This window comes from Saimiri boliviensis, chromosome 17 (genome assembly GCF_048565385.1).
Source record: "Saimiri boliviensis isolate mSaiBol1 chromosome 17, mSaiBol1.pri, whole genome shotgun sequence".
NCBI classification, from domain to species: domain Eukaryota; kingdom Metazoa; phylum Chordata; class Mammalia; order Primates; family Cebidae; genus Saimiri; species Saimiri boliviensis.
The window spans coordinates 20,227,256-20,240,121 of NC_133465.1; the positions used below are offsets into that span (position 1 = coordinate 20,227,256).

The window sequence follows — 12,866 nt, forward strand, 5'->3', positions numbered from 1 at the left end:
CCATCTGCCCATGCATCCATGCGTCCATTGATCCAGCAATACTTCTTGACAGCTAACCAGGGACTCAAAGACGAACAAGCCTTGACATCTGCCTTCAGGAGCTGGGCTCTGGGGAACCCGGCATTGCCGTGCCACGTCTGGAAGCACAGCCTGGGAAGGAGGTGCGGGGACTGATCTGAGCAGGCCCCTGCTTTGGGGGGCAGGGATGACACAGCCCAGTTTGGGGTTCCCTTCTCCCCATTAAAGAGCCTGGGCCGAGGTGGAGGCGGAGGCAGTCAGGAAGGAGGGAGGAGGAGGGAGAAGCTTCACTTGTCAGCTGCTCAGCAGGTACAGTCAGACTTAAAATGCCCCCAAAGAGCAGCCGCTGAGAGGCAGGGGGTGAGCACACCGAATTATCTTCTGGTAACTTTCATTGAAGATGCCACAGACATCCTGGGGTCTGCATCGAAGGGCTCAGAGCTTCGCCCGTCTTGCTGGAGGGAGGTTGGGGGGTGCACCTTGTCGGGGGCTCCCAAGGCTCTCTGAGCTTCCTCCTCCTCCTCCTCCAGCCAGCCTGCTTGGTACTGCTGGGGTGGGGGGCATGCTCTGCTTTGCTTTCTACACAAGACAGCCCTTGGTGGGCGGGCACTGTAGGTCAGAGCCCTGATCGTTTGCAGGGGAAAAGAAAGGGACAGGAGACTGGAGCATCAAGGTCCTGCTCTGTGGGGCCACCAGGATGAAGCCGCAGCAGGGGCTCTGCCCATGTTCTTCACACACGGCCTGGCGAGGGCCTGCTCCTCATACACACTGGCCAATGCCGGTGCCAGGTTTTCCCTCATCCTGCCCCTGTGCAAAAGAGCACTGAAGCACCTGGATGGGCAATTCAGACTAACTGGACCTCCACATTTATTTGAGGCAGCGTCTTGCTCAGTCACTCAGGCTGTATGTAGTGCAGTGGCACAAACACAGTTCACCGCAGCCTCCAACTCTTGGCTCAAGGGTGCCTCCCTTCCCAGCCTCCTGTGTAGCTGGTACTACCGGCACGCACCACCATGCCTGGGTACTTTAAAAAAATGTTTTGTGGAGATGGCATCTCTCTATATTGCCCAGGCTGGTCTCCAACTCCTGGGCTCAGGTAATCCTCCCGCCTTGGCCTCCCAAAGTGCTGGGATTACAGGCATGAGCCGCTGCACCTGGCCTCCTCCGTATTCTGTAAACAGTTGAACATATTCTGTGTCTGGACATACCAGTGTGTGCTGTGTGTGGGTCTGCGTGGCGTCCATCTCTCCTGGCAAGGCCCCTTCTGCCTAGTACCTCCCACAGCTGGGCCCTCCAGCTGCTCACCTTGTGCGGGAGGCTTCAGGGAGGAGTTCCCCGCCTGGCCTCAGCCTCCTTCCTGCTGGGGACCAGTCGTAGGGGAGGAAACTGAGCTTTTTCCTTGTAGCCACCTCAGGCTCATTGGCTGGGCCCCCTGTAAAAAAAAAACAAAAAAAAAAAAACGCAGATTAATAAGAGAGAAGCCTGCACATGTATTTAACGAGTTACATGACACAGGAGCTTCATGAAGAAGTGAGGATCTGGAGAACCTCTAAGCCTGAGTATTTCTTAGAGCAGCTCGACGAGGCCAGAAGGTGGTGGTGAACCGTGCTTGGGTGAAGGAAGCACGGTCAGTGGAGCGAGTGGGGACCTGAGCCAGGCGTGTTGCTCTGACCCCACTCTCATCCTCCTCTCCTCTGGGTATCACGAGGGTGCTTCTCGCATGAGGGGCTTCTGACCTGCTTCAGGGGAAGGTCGAACAGTCCTTCTTGCACCTGCTCCTTCTCAGATTTCTTCAGCTGAAGACACTCACTGGGCCAAGGTGCTCTATTCTAGGGTAGTGTGTCCAGAACCCGCCAGGCTATAGAGAACAGGTCAATGGCAGCCACTCTGCTGGCAGCAGCAGCACGATCACGGCTCACTGTAGCCTCCACCTCCCAGGCTCAAGTGATCCTCCCACCTCTGCCTCCGTAGTAGCTTGGACTACAGGTGTGGGCCACCACGCCTGGCTAATTTTTTGTATATTTTATAGAGATAGGGCCTTGCCACATTGCCCAGGCTAGTCTTGAACTCCTGGGCTTAAGCCATCTGCCCACACCGGTCTCCCAAAGGGCTGAGATTACGGGCATGAGTCACTGCACCCAGCCCACTCCTGGGTATTTACCCAAAAGAATTAGAAGAAGGGACTTGCCGGGTGCAGTGGCTCACGCCTGTAATCCCAGCACTTTGGGAGGCTAAGGTGTATGGATCACCTGAGGTCAGGAGTTCAAGACCAGTCTGACCAACATGGTGAAAACCCATTTAAAAAAAAAAAAAAAGAAGGGACTCAAACAGGTACCTGTACACTGCTGTTCACAGCAGCCTCAGTCACAGCAGCCAAAGGTGGAAACAGCCCAATGGATAGGTGAATGGATACACACAGTGTGGTGTGTACACCCCAAGGAATATCATCCAGCCATAAAATGGAATAAAATTCTGACAGGTGCTGCAATAGAAATGGACCTTGAATACACTGTGTGAAGTGAAATAAGCCAGACACGAAAGGATGAATATATGAGTTTCACTTACATGAGGAACCCAGGGTGGTCACAGAGAAAGTGGGAAGGTGGTTACTCAGGCTGGGGGAGGGGACACGGGGTACAGAGGTTCTGTTTGGGATCGGGGGAAAGTTCTGGAAATGGATGATGACGCTGGTTACACAGCGCTGTGAGTGTACTTAATACCGCTTAACTATACCCTTAAATTCTATGTAATTTTGCTGCAGTTTTTAAAAAGGGGGGCCGGTGCTTGTGGGAAGATGAGACACGTGTGGGCACCTGTGAGCGGCACAAGAGCCTGAGGGGCCACAGCTCCCCTGCTCGGAGCTCAGGTGCCACGTCCCACTTCGGGGCTTCCACAGCCTTCTGAGAGGCTGAAGGTCAGTCTAGAGACAGGCCCTGGGCTCCAAAAGCCCTAAGAGCTCACTTGATCCGTGAAAGCTACGGGAAACCCTCCCAGGCGAAGCCACCCCTGCAGCTGAAAGGGCAGCTGCTTCCATGAACCCACCCCCAAGTGCCAACGAAGGAAGACTGAGGTCAGAGCCTGGGGCCCGCAGCCAGACTGGGCCGCGGACATGAGACAGTTTCCAGAATGGAGTGACATCACAGCACTGATTGAGACTTTTTTGTTACATCAGCATTGGGAAAACCCCCAGTGGAACAAGGGGCTGATCTTCCCCCATTCATCTAGAAGTTTCCATCTGCGCTGCCGACTCAGCAGCTGTCCCCACCCGCGCCTGCGTCCTCTGCCCTTGGAATCCCAACTTTTCCCTATCAAGCCCTGGCCTTGCAGGCTGTGGGGCATGCTCTTTGACACCTGACTACCCTGATTGAAATTTAGGCCCTCTGGACCTCTCGGGGCCTCAGTTTCCTCCTCTGTAAAATGGGAACAATGAAGTCCCTGACTCACTGCCCCACCCCCCTGCCCCGTGGGCGAGGATTCCCTAAAGCTCACGGCAGGTGCCTGACTCAACGAACAGTGGCCTTGATGGTGATAACCATCCCCGCACAGCAAAATGCTTCCTCTCTCCCTGACCTTGGCTCCCCCTGTCCCCGTGCCGGGCAGCTTCCCTCTCTGAAGCCTGCCAAGCAGCACACACCACGGCCACCACGGTTCACAGAGAGCCGGGAACACGCAGGACAAATAGGGCAGGCTGTTGAGAACCCTGAGAGTGAGGCCGGAAAGTGGGCATTTTCTCACGTGGGAAAGATGCTGGCCCCCACTTCTGGGGTGGAAATGGCTCTAACATGCTGGGCCTGTCCTCCAGGGCTGAGCCACAGCTTGGGATCATGCATCCGTCCCGGCTGGGACACAGCGGCTGGACCGTGGGGAAGGGCTGCATTCTCTCTGCTGGCTGGGTCTCCTCCCCCAGCCCCTCGTCACCTGCCAAGGGCCATGCATCTCTACCCCCAGCTGTGGCGGGTGTAGGGAGGCGCAGGGGAGCTGCTTCCTATGGGGAGCCTCTGCATCCGCTGGGAACTGAAACGCGCACACTGTCAGCCCCGCCGCAGACCTCTGAATCAGAAACTCCAGGGTAGGATCTGGGTTCTGGGTTCTAACAGGTCCCCTGATTGGTCCAGATGCAGCAAGAGGGTGGGGCCATGTCTGTGCTGTCCACTACCGAACCCTGGGCCAAGAACACTGCACCTGGGCCAGGAACGTGTGCATAAACACCATTACTCCAAAGCCCCAAAGGGAGGCACGTGAAGGGTTCCCGTGTCCCAGGGCCGGGCCGCTGCCCTGCTCATACCCACACGGCATCTCGACCACTCCTGAGGCAGGTGCCTCACCCGATTCCACCAGAGAAACAGCAGGTAGCTGCTGACGTGCTGCTCACCGTGGTAGAGCTCTACCAGCGCTCTTGTGTTTTAAATTTCGACAGTCATCCTGGGAAGTGTTAGCCCCATTTCACAGGTGAGAAAACAGGCACAGAGAAGCGCCTGTAATTCCAGGTACTAAGGAGCACATCTGGGATTTGAAACCAGGGCCCAGAGCTCACCAGCTCTCCACTTGCTGTGTCTTTTAGGGACCACTTGGGTTATCTGGTATTTGGAACAAATCTGGTCCCTTCCATATGCCCTGATTTTTTACAGATGGCACGGAACACCTTCCACCTGCTACCAGGGAAGGCTTAGTTCTGAAAGTTAATTTGTAAGTTGGTTGCTTGTGACTAAGAAATCGGTTTTGAAAAAAAGGATTTCTGGGTTCCCAGGCCAGCCCACAAAGAACCCTTGACTCCCAGGGCAGCCCCAGGCTCCCATGAGGGGCTGCATCTCACCTCAGCTCTGAAGCTGACACTTCCAAGGTGAAGCTGTCTTGATGAACGCCTCTCTAGGAAATGCATTTGGAAACACCTGGGGCTGCAGGGACTGGGTCTGGCCCAGGCGCCGGGTTCTTCTGGTGGGGCTGAGTGTGGGGGCTCGTGCTGCAGCAGGTCTGAGAGGGCTTCGGCCCTGGAGAGACGTGGGCAGAGCACCTGCAGTTGACAGCTGCAGAGGGACAGACGGACAGAGGCCCGAGCCTCTCCCAGGCTGCTGTTCCCAGGTCAGCTGTGGACACAGGGACTTCGGGGCAGCTTTCTCTGCCAGGCAGGTGTTTACTCACTCATCTGCTATGGCCTCGGGGTTGTCACTGCCCCATCCCCCTGCCCTGTGGGTTCATCAGGAGTTTGATGCTTATTTTTCCATGAAACTTCATTGTTATAAATGGAATATAGTCTACTCTTTTAAAAGGGTAACTCTCCTACGAAGTTTGTATCGTAAAGCAGGAATGCCCTGCTCACCTTGAGTCTGTCTCTAGGTAACCCTTACAACTCTTTTTAGTCCCTTGGCATCTAAAATCTCATGCGGATTCCGCCTTGATTTTGTAATTTTATAGAGCATTATGTATTTATAAAATATCATGACATAGCTCTCATATATGATGTCCCGGACACACATAAGCTTCTTTTATGTCCTTGTGCACCTCCTGTCCTCCTCTGGGCTGGCTGGCACTGGCCTCTAGCCCAGCCACCCAGCTCCACCATCACCCTGAGGGTTCTCTGCTGTCTCGGGCTCCAGTTTCCTGTGCCCCCCGTACCCTCCCTCCTGGTTTTCTCCCTTGTTTCATGGGAGCACATCCTGGAGTAGCTGCCTGAGAAAGAGGGCAAGGGGGGTGATATTTTTCAGGAACTCACATGTCTGAACATATCTTCATTCTACCTTCACACTTCACTCAGTTCTAGCTGGATAGAAAAGTCTAAATTAGAAATGGTTTCTCCTCAGAATTCAGAAGATCCTGCTTCACTGTGCTCTGGCTTCAAAATTAGCTTTGAGAATTTCAGTGCCATTTGAATTCCAGATTCTTTGTGTGTGACTTTTTTTTCCTTCTTCGTTGGAAGGCTTTGGGATATTTTCCCTTTATCCTGGTGTCCTGAAATTTCTTAAGAAGGTTTGGTATACTTCCTTAATTTTCTTACTTTGAAATATTTCTGACATATAAAAAATACTAATCTATACAGTGGGTGAAAGGAAGCAAAGCACACAACATGTGGGGGAGGCTCGTGGACTGGGGGTCCCACAGTGGACTGGGCAGAGACACACTGTTTGTGGAACCCCCAGTGTCAAGGCCTGCCCATCTGTTCTCTTTCATCAGTTTTCCAGAGGTAAATTCAATAACGTCCTGCCTTGGGGGTGGACAGATGGGGACCAGGCCTGGCTTTTATCAGCCCCTTTCAGGGATTTTAATGAGGAATGAGGGCCTTCCCATTAACACCCTGATTTCAGTTAGGTGCCCTGCCCTGGCCTTTGGCAAGGATTGGGGTCCCCAGTCCAGAATCTTTTCAGATCACCCTTGGCCGGCAGTACACCTGTCTCCCACCATGCTCAGGGAAGGGCAATCCCCAGGCCAGGAGACGGGACATGAGGTCTAAAGACTTCTTTCAATCAATACGATTTTCAGACCCATGCTGAGCTTCCCCCTTAGGGACACCTGGTCCCCCACGTTCTGTGCATTTGGGGTATTCTGCAGAGCAAATAGGCTTGTTCACGGCTTGGCCTCCTTCTTTGTAGACATTTCGGGGCCGACATTAAGTGAATTACACCGCTCCAGCGTCCGAAGCTCTTCGGACGTCGCCATCCGCTGCCATCTTCTCTCCTGTTCTTTTTCTCTTTGTGGTTTATGCATTCCTTTGCATCATTCTAGTGGGGTTTTGAGGGACAGGAAAATATGAATATATTCAGTGCACCATATGTAACGAGCAGTCCTTGTCCATTTAAAATTCATTTCTGCATACGTCCGTATGTTTGTAGAACTCATTCTGATTATCTGTGTTGTGAAATACTTCCTTTTGTATGCAGCTGGCCTTGCTTATCCGTGCAGCATCAGGTGTGTGAGCTGCATGCACACACACAGATCTAGCCCCTCCTTTCTCTGCGGCTTAGGAAGTGTTCCAGCAAGTCAATGCATCACAGTTTTTTCCATCCATTTTCTGTTGATGCATCTCAGAAACACAGGCAATTGTGGTCTTTTGATCAACACACTGGCTCAATGCAAATTTTAATCTTCATTGTTTTAATTCTGAAGCATAACGTGTCACAGGGAAAATGAGTTTCTTTACCATTTGCCAGCAGCAAGGACAAAAAGCGAATGGTGGGGGCCCAGGAGCTCCCAGCTTGGAGAGAAGGAGGCCCTTCCGGACCCAGGGACCCAGGGGTGGGGTGGGGGAGGCAGGAGGAGAGCAGGTGTGGGCATTGTCACGCACATGCCCCCCACACGTTTTCTCTTCAGGGAAGGGTTTTCCAGAAGTATTTGCGTGCCAAGCCAAACCTACTGAAGAGAAGTGAACTAATGGCTGAGGGGAGCCACGTGCCCTGACCAGGGAGTTGCCTGAAGGCTGCTCTTCAGTGAATTAACAGCATCCACCAGAACCATTCCCAGTTCCTCAAGCTGAAGACAGGCTGAACAAAAACCAGGCAGGCTGTGAGGGGATTCAAAGAAACCTAATAAGGCCGGGCGCGGTGGCTCACGCCTGTCATCCCAGCACTTTGGGAGGCCAAGGCAGGCAGATCACTTGAAACCAGGAGTTTGAGACCAGCCTGCACAACATGGCAAAACCTTATCTCTTCTAAAAATACAAAAATTAGCTGGGCATGGTGGTGGGCACCTGTAATCTTACCTACTCAGGAGGCTGAGGTGGGAGAATCGCTTGAGCCTGGGAGGCAGAGGTTGCAGTGAGCCGAGATCATGCCACTGCACTCCAGGCTGGGCGACACAGCAAGACTCCATCTCAGAAACAAACACACGAAAACCAAAGAAACCTAACAATGCCAGGTTTCACCTGCAGTCCTGGGCCAGCCCAAGGGAGGGGGGCCCTGCTCCTGCCTCCCAGAGCTGAAGGGAGGGAGAGGTGGGCAAATCTCACACCCCGCTGAAGGGAGGGGGAGGTGGGCGAATCTCACATCCCGCTGAAGGGAGGGGGAGGTGGGCAAATCTCATACCCCGCTGAAGGGAGGGAGAGGTGGGTGAATCTCACACCCCGCTGAAGGGAGGGGGGTGTGGGCGCTGCTCTGGCTCCAGTGCTCACCTCTAAGGGCCACACGCAGCTTCGGAGGCCATGCCCTAGGTTTCATTTCATCTTGCCATTAATATAGCAATGGAGAACGCCCCGCCTGGCTGCCCCTCTGACATTGCATGTGGGAAGTCCCCCACACCCCAGCCCAACCCAAGACCCAAGCAAACTTACAATAATCACAAGGTAGGTTGGGGTGTGGGGGCGGGGATAATAAATAAGGTTGGGGTTGAGGGCAGCGGTGGGAGGGGTGGCAGATGCCGAGGGCCCCCAGGAGAGAAGGGGTGCAGAAAGGCACTGGGTGGGGATGCAGATAGCTCCCAACACCGGTTTGTTGCATCGTGGGCAACAGGGTGGCTGGCGAGGGCACAGGGACTCGTCCGGGAGGAGCCTCACAGGGTCTGGCTCCAGCTTTCTCCAGAATCTTCCGTGGGGAAGTCTGTTCCAGGCACCCAACGCCTCAGCCCAGGCAGCTGGAGGGTCCTGCTGGAACCGCATCAGCAGCGGGGGCTGGCCCAGGTGTGTCTTTTACCTTTGGAGGAAAGAAAAGGCCACCACGCGGTGAGCGGGGGTGGAGTCCCTCCCTACCCAGTGACAGCGCGGCCTTTGGGAATGAGAGGGAGGGCTGGTGGGGAAGGCGGGCTTCTGCTGACAGCGCCCTGGCTGGAGACCAGCACCACACCGCTCTGTGCTGCTGTGCGATGGCGGCAAAGTCACCAGTCCCTCTGGGCTTCGGGCCTCCTCCCAACCCAGGTGACCAACACAGCAACCCCAAAATGCCGGAAGGAGCAGACGGACACGGAAATAGAAAATCCTCCTCCGAGCCGATCATTTCCAAGCTGTTTCTTAAGCCTGGGAACCCTCTCTCTGTACTAGGTCACATGGCTTCCCCTTTATTACTCCCAGAGGACCCCCAGGGGAAGGCAGTCTGTGTGGACACTGCATTTTGTCTCTCTGGAACCCTGTGAGGGACACCTTATCAATAACAGAACTGGGTGCAGAGAGATCAAATATAAGGGTGAACTGTCTTGAATTGCTGATATTTCACTGTTTTTGAACCCAAAAAAAATGCAATTTCAGTTGGGTCCAGTGGCTCTTGCCTGTAATCCCAGCACTTTGGGAGGCCAAGGTGGGAGGACTGCTTGAGCCCAGGAGTCTGACAACACAGGGAGACCCCGTCTCTTTGAAAAACACACAAAAAATAGCCGAGCATGGTGGCACATGCCTATAGTGCTAGCTACTTTGCAGGCTGAGGCAGGAGGATTGCTTGAGCCCAGGAGGTTGAGGCTGCAGTGAGCTGTGATCACACCACTGCACTCCAGCCTGGGCAACAGCATGATATCCTGTCTCAAAAAAAAAAAAAAAGCAATTTCATGTGGTTCAACCTGGGGGTTTCTGTTCAAGATCCTGTGGCTGTGGGTGGCAGGGCTGGGACAATGACTCAGGCTGCCTGATCCACACTGACCTCTGACCTCTGTGGAGGACCCCCAGGAGGCTAGAGGAAGGGAGCAGGTCTGCTCCACAGCAAAGATGCTTCCAGGTGCTCTGCAGCTTCTGGGGAACCATTGAGTGGGTGAGGGGAGGCGGGGGAGGCAGTGGAGGCATTCCTGCGGTGGCTGCCAGGGGCCCTCCACACCTCGGGAGGGAGATCGGCTGTCACCCTGGTGCTTGTGCGTATCCACAAATCCAATGGGGGTGGGAGGCGGAAGAGGCATCCCCTCAGTGGCTGCTGGGTGCCCTCCACCTGGAAGGGAGATCAGCCACCGCCCTGGTGCATGTGTGGACCTGTGAATCCTCAGGCCAAGGAAGGGCCCAGCCCGCCCGGGGCTTCTTTCTTGAAGGAGACAAGGCCGATCCTGCACCTGCGCAGCTTTCTCTGGCCTCAGTGTAAGGAGGACCCCCTCCCCTGTCACGGGATGGTCCTGGGCCGGCCAGGGCTGGGGCCAGCAGGTACAGGGCAGAGTGGGATCCCAGGATTCTCCCCTCACTCTCTCCGTGCCTTGGTTTCTCTGCCCATCAGATGGGGACGATAAGCCTCCCAGCCATTCTGCCAAAAGAAGGCAAGATTACCCCAGAGGTGCCAGGCAGGCTGGGCTCCATGTCTGTGGTTCTGGAATCTCCCTCCTACGACCTGGGCCAGCTCCAGGCTGGGCTCTGTTTCCAAGGGGTTGATGTGGCTTCCTCTGCCATGTGGCAGGTTTGGGGAGGGCAAGGGCTGTCCCACCTGGCTCCCAGCTGAGGCTGGGCACTTGATGAGGCTCAGTGAGGACTGACTGCCTGGCGCACAGCCAGGTGCCCTTGAGTGGGAGATGTAGTATCATAGTAAAGCCATCACAGAGATGGGGAAATGCTTTATAATGCAGAGGATGGTAACCACTGCTGTAATTACCAAGTGGCTACGGAATCACTACCATGACCAATTTGGGCCCCTCTCTCTGTTCCTGGCAGGCCGGGATGGGGTCTGGCTCACCTGGTCCCTAGCACAGTGCTCAGTAAACATGGAGCATTGACCATGTCACCCACCACCCTCCAGTATGGGAGGAGTGAGGGATAGAGGACGTGGCCGGGGGGCAGGAGAGGGAAGGCAGCAGCTGGGTACTCACCAGGGCCCTTCAGCTCAGCCCGGGGCGGGGTGCCCTGCGGGTCAGCAGAGCCTGTCCCTGTCTCACTGGCCAGGCTGCTCTGGCTCCCAGAGAGGCGGCGGGGCGGGCGGGCGAGCCCCATCCTGGGGGCCTCCTTGCTGCCACCTGTGGGAAATCATGTGTGGGCCCCGTGAGTCTCAAACAGAGACAGGGTGATCACAGTCCAGGTCCTCTTGGGAACCATGGTGGGTCTCTGTGGGATGTCTGCCCCCCACCCCACCCACATGGCCGCCAGGTTCTGGCATGGCCCCACCCTCTGGTCACTGCTGCTGGGTCCAAGAACGGGACTGTAGGTCGTTTCACTAAGTCACAAGTCACCAACATGACAATCCACAATGATCACAGACTGGGGATGGGGGTCGGGATACATATTTTGGTTAACCTAATGAGAGAGAGATGTTGAGGGCTGCCTTAACTCACTAAACGATCCTCACACAAACATGGTTTTTGGTCCTTGCCTGGCCAAGAGAGAAGACGTGGAGCCCGCTACTTTGCTGACCTTTTCCTGACTCCCAGTCCTACGTGGTCAGAGCTGAGGGTGGGTGTGGAGCGAGGGGACCAGAGCTCGTGGTGGGAGGAGGGGGTGAGTATAAAATCTGCCCTGGAAACCTAGGCTGGCAGGTAAGTTTCCTTTATACTCTTCTAAATCTCTAGAATCTTCAGCCTGAAGTCACTGGTCCAGGGAAAGTTTTCATCTCTGACACCATCTCTACCTACTGATACTGGCCACTTGGAAAACTGCACTGAGGAGGATTCTGAGGACTCATCAGGGCTCTGGGATCACCTAGTAATGTCTGCCATGGTCATGGGAGTGGGGAGTGGTGATGTGTGCGCCAGGCCTCTGCCGGCTCTGATTTAGCTCACACTTCCATTCCCAACCCAGTCTTGGTCCCAAGACAGGACCCCCAAGGCATTTCATTCCCGTTTGGGGCAGTTATTATAGAGCCCTTTCTTCCTATGTACTAAAATTGGCCTCCCTGAAACTTCTTTCGAAGATTCCAGTTCCAACCAGTGGAGTGACTGAATGGAGCTGGCCCTTTTTCCAAAGTCCTTCCTGGTTTCGAAGTCTGTCCCACTTGCTAACGAGAAGAAAATGCAGGCCCAGAGGTCACGGCAGGTCCTGGGGACCCCACAGTGGTTTCATGGCAGAACTGAGCTCGTGCAGGGAACTTTGTCCCTGATTTTCACACTCTCAGGATTCAAGACGCAACCTCTCAGCTGGGGAATGCTCACAGGTGAGCTTGGGGGGAGTCCCAGGTGTGCCGGCCCTGCCTCCTGTCGTCCACCTGTCCTCCTTCCCCTGCTGTGCGGACAGAGGAGCCTCAAGGAGCCTCAGCACCCATCCCTAGGCCTGCTTCTCCTTCCAGATGTAGAACAACTCTGTGGACACCTGCTGGGAAGCAGCAACTTCGAAAAGCAGCAGCATTTTTGGGGATGGAGGGGGACGGAGTCTTGCTGTCACCAGGCTGGAATGAAATCACTGCAACCTCCACCTCCTGGGTTCAAGAGATTCTCCTGCCTCAGCCTTCCAAGTAACTGGGATTACAGGCACATGCCACCATACCCGGCTAATTTTTGTATTTTCAATAGAGATGGGGTTTCACCATGTTGGCCAGGCTGGTCTCGATCTCCTGACCTTATGATCCACCCACCTTGGTCTCCCAAAGTGCTGGGATGACAGGCGTGAGCCACCGTGCCCGGTCAATAAGCAGCATGTTACTCCCCACCTACCTGACTCCCTCCAGGGTTTGTCGCCTTTTGGGTTCCTGACCCCAGTGGGTGGGAGTCTGTCCTCTAGGCTGGAGGAGCTGAGATCCGAGTCACTGTCACTGTCACTGGAAATCCCTGGAAAAGACAGACCACAGCACAGGAAGTCACCCAACCAGATACTACCGCAGGCACAGACAGGGGCCAGGACAGGCCTCCCCAGCTCAGGACAAAGTGGCGTAGCAGCCCAGCTGGCCCTTTTGCTTTGGGCAGGAGAAGCAATGGTCTGGGGACGGGAAGGCACGTGTTTCTGCTGGCCACAGAGGGGAGTCCTGGCGTGAGGAGGCTGGGACTCAGAGGCTCAGCATGACAAGCAGACAGTTCACCTGTTGGCCAGCCATCTCCACACATCAGCC

General features: G+C 55.0%; 1 protein-coding gene across 6 annotated transcripts in view; it reads right to left on the reverse strand.

The window, feature by feature from the left end:
- Nucleotides 1-56: 56 nt before the first annotated feature.
- RPH3AL (rabphilin 3A like (without C2 domains)) overlaps nt 57-12,866 on the reverse strand; it is a 122,783-nt gene continuing 109,973 nt past the window's right edge. For 2 of the 6 annotated variants that reach the window (XM_039476460.2, XM_039476459.2), the window contains 3 exons: nt 12,475-12,588; nt 10,705-10,848; nt 1,459-8,633 (listed from right to left, as the gene is read on the reverse strand). In XM_039476460.2, the coding sequence (XP_039332394.1) occupies nt 8,599-8,633; nt 10,705-10,848; nt 12,475-12,588 (293 nt within the window). In that variant the 3' untranslated portion in view covers nt 1,459-8,598. The other 4 variants (XR_012514578.1, XR_012514577.1, XM_074388327.1 and 1 more) reach the window with 4 other exon arrangements.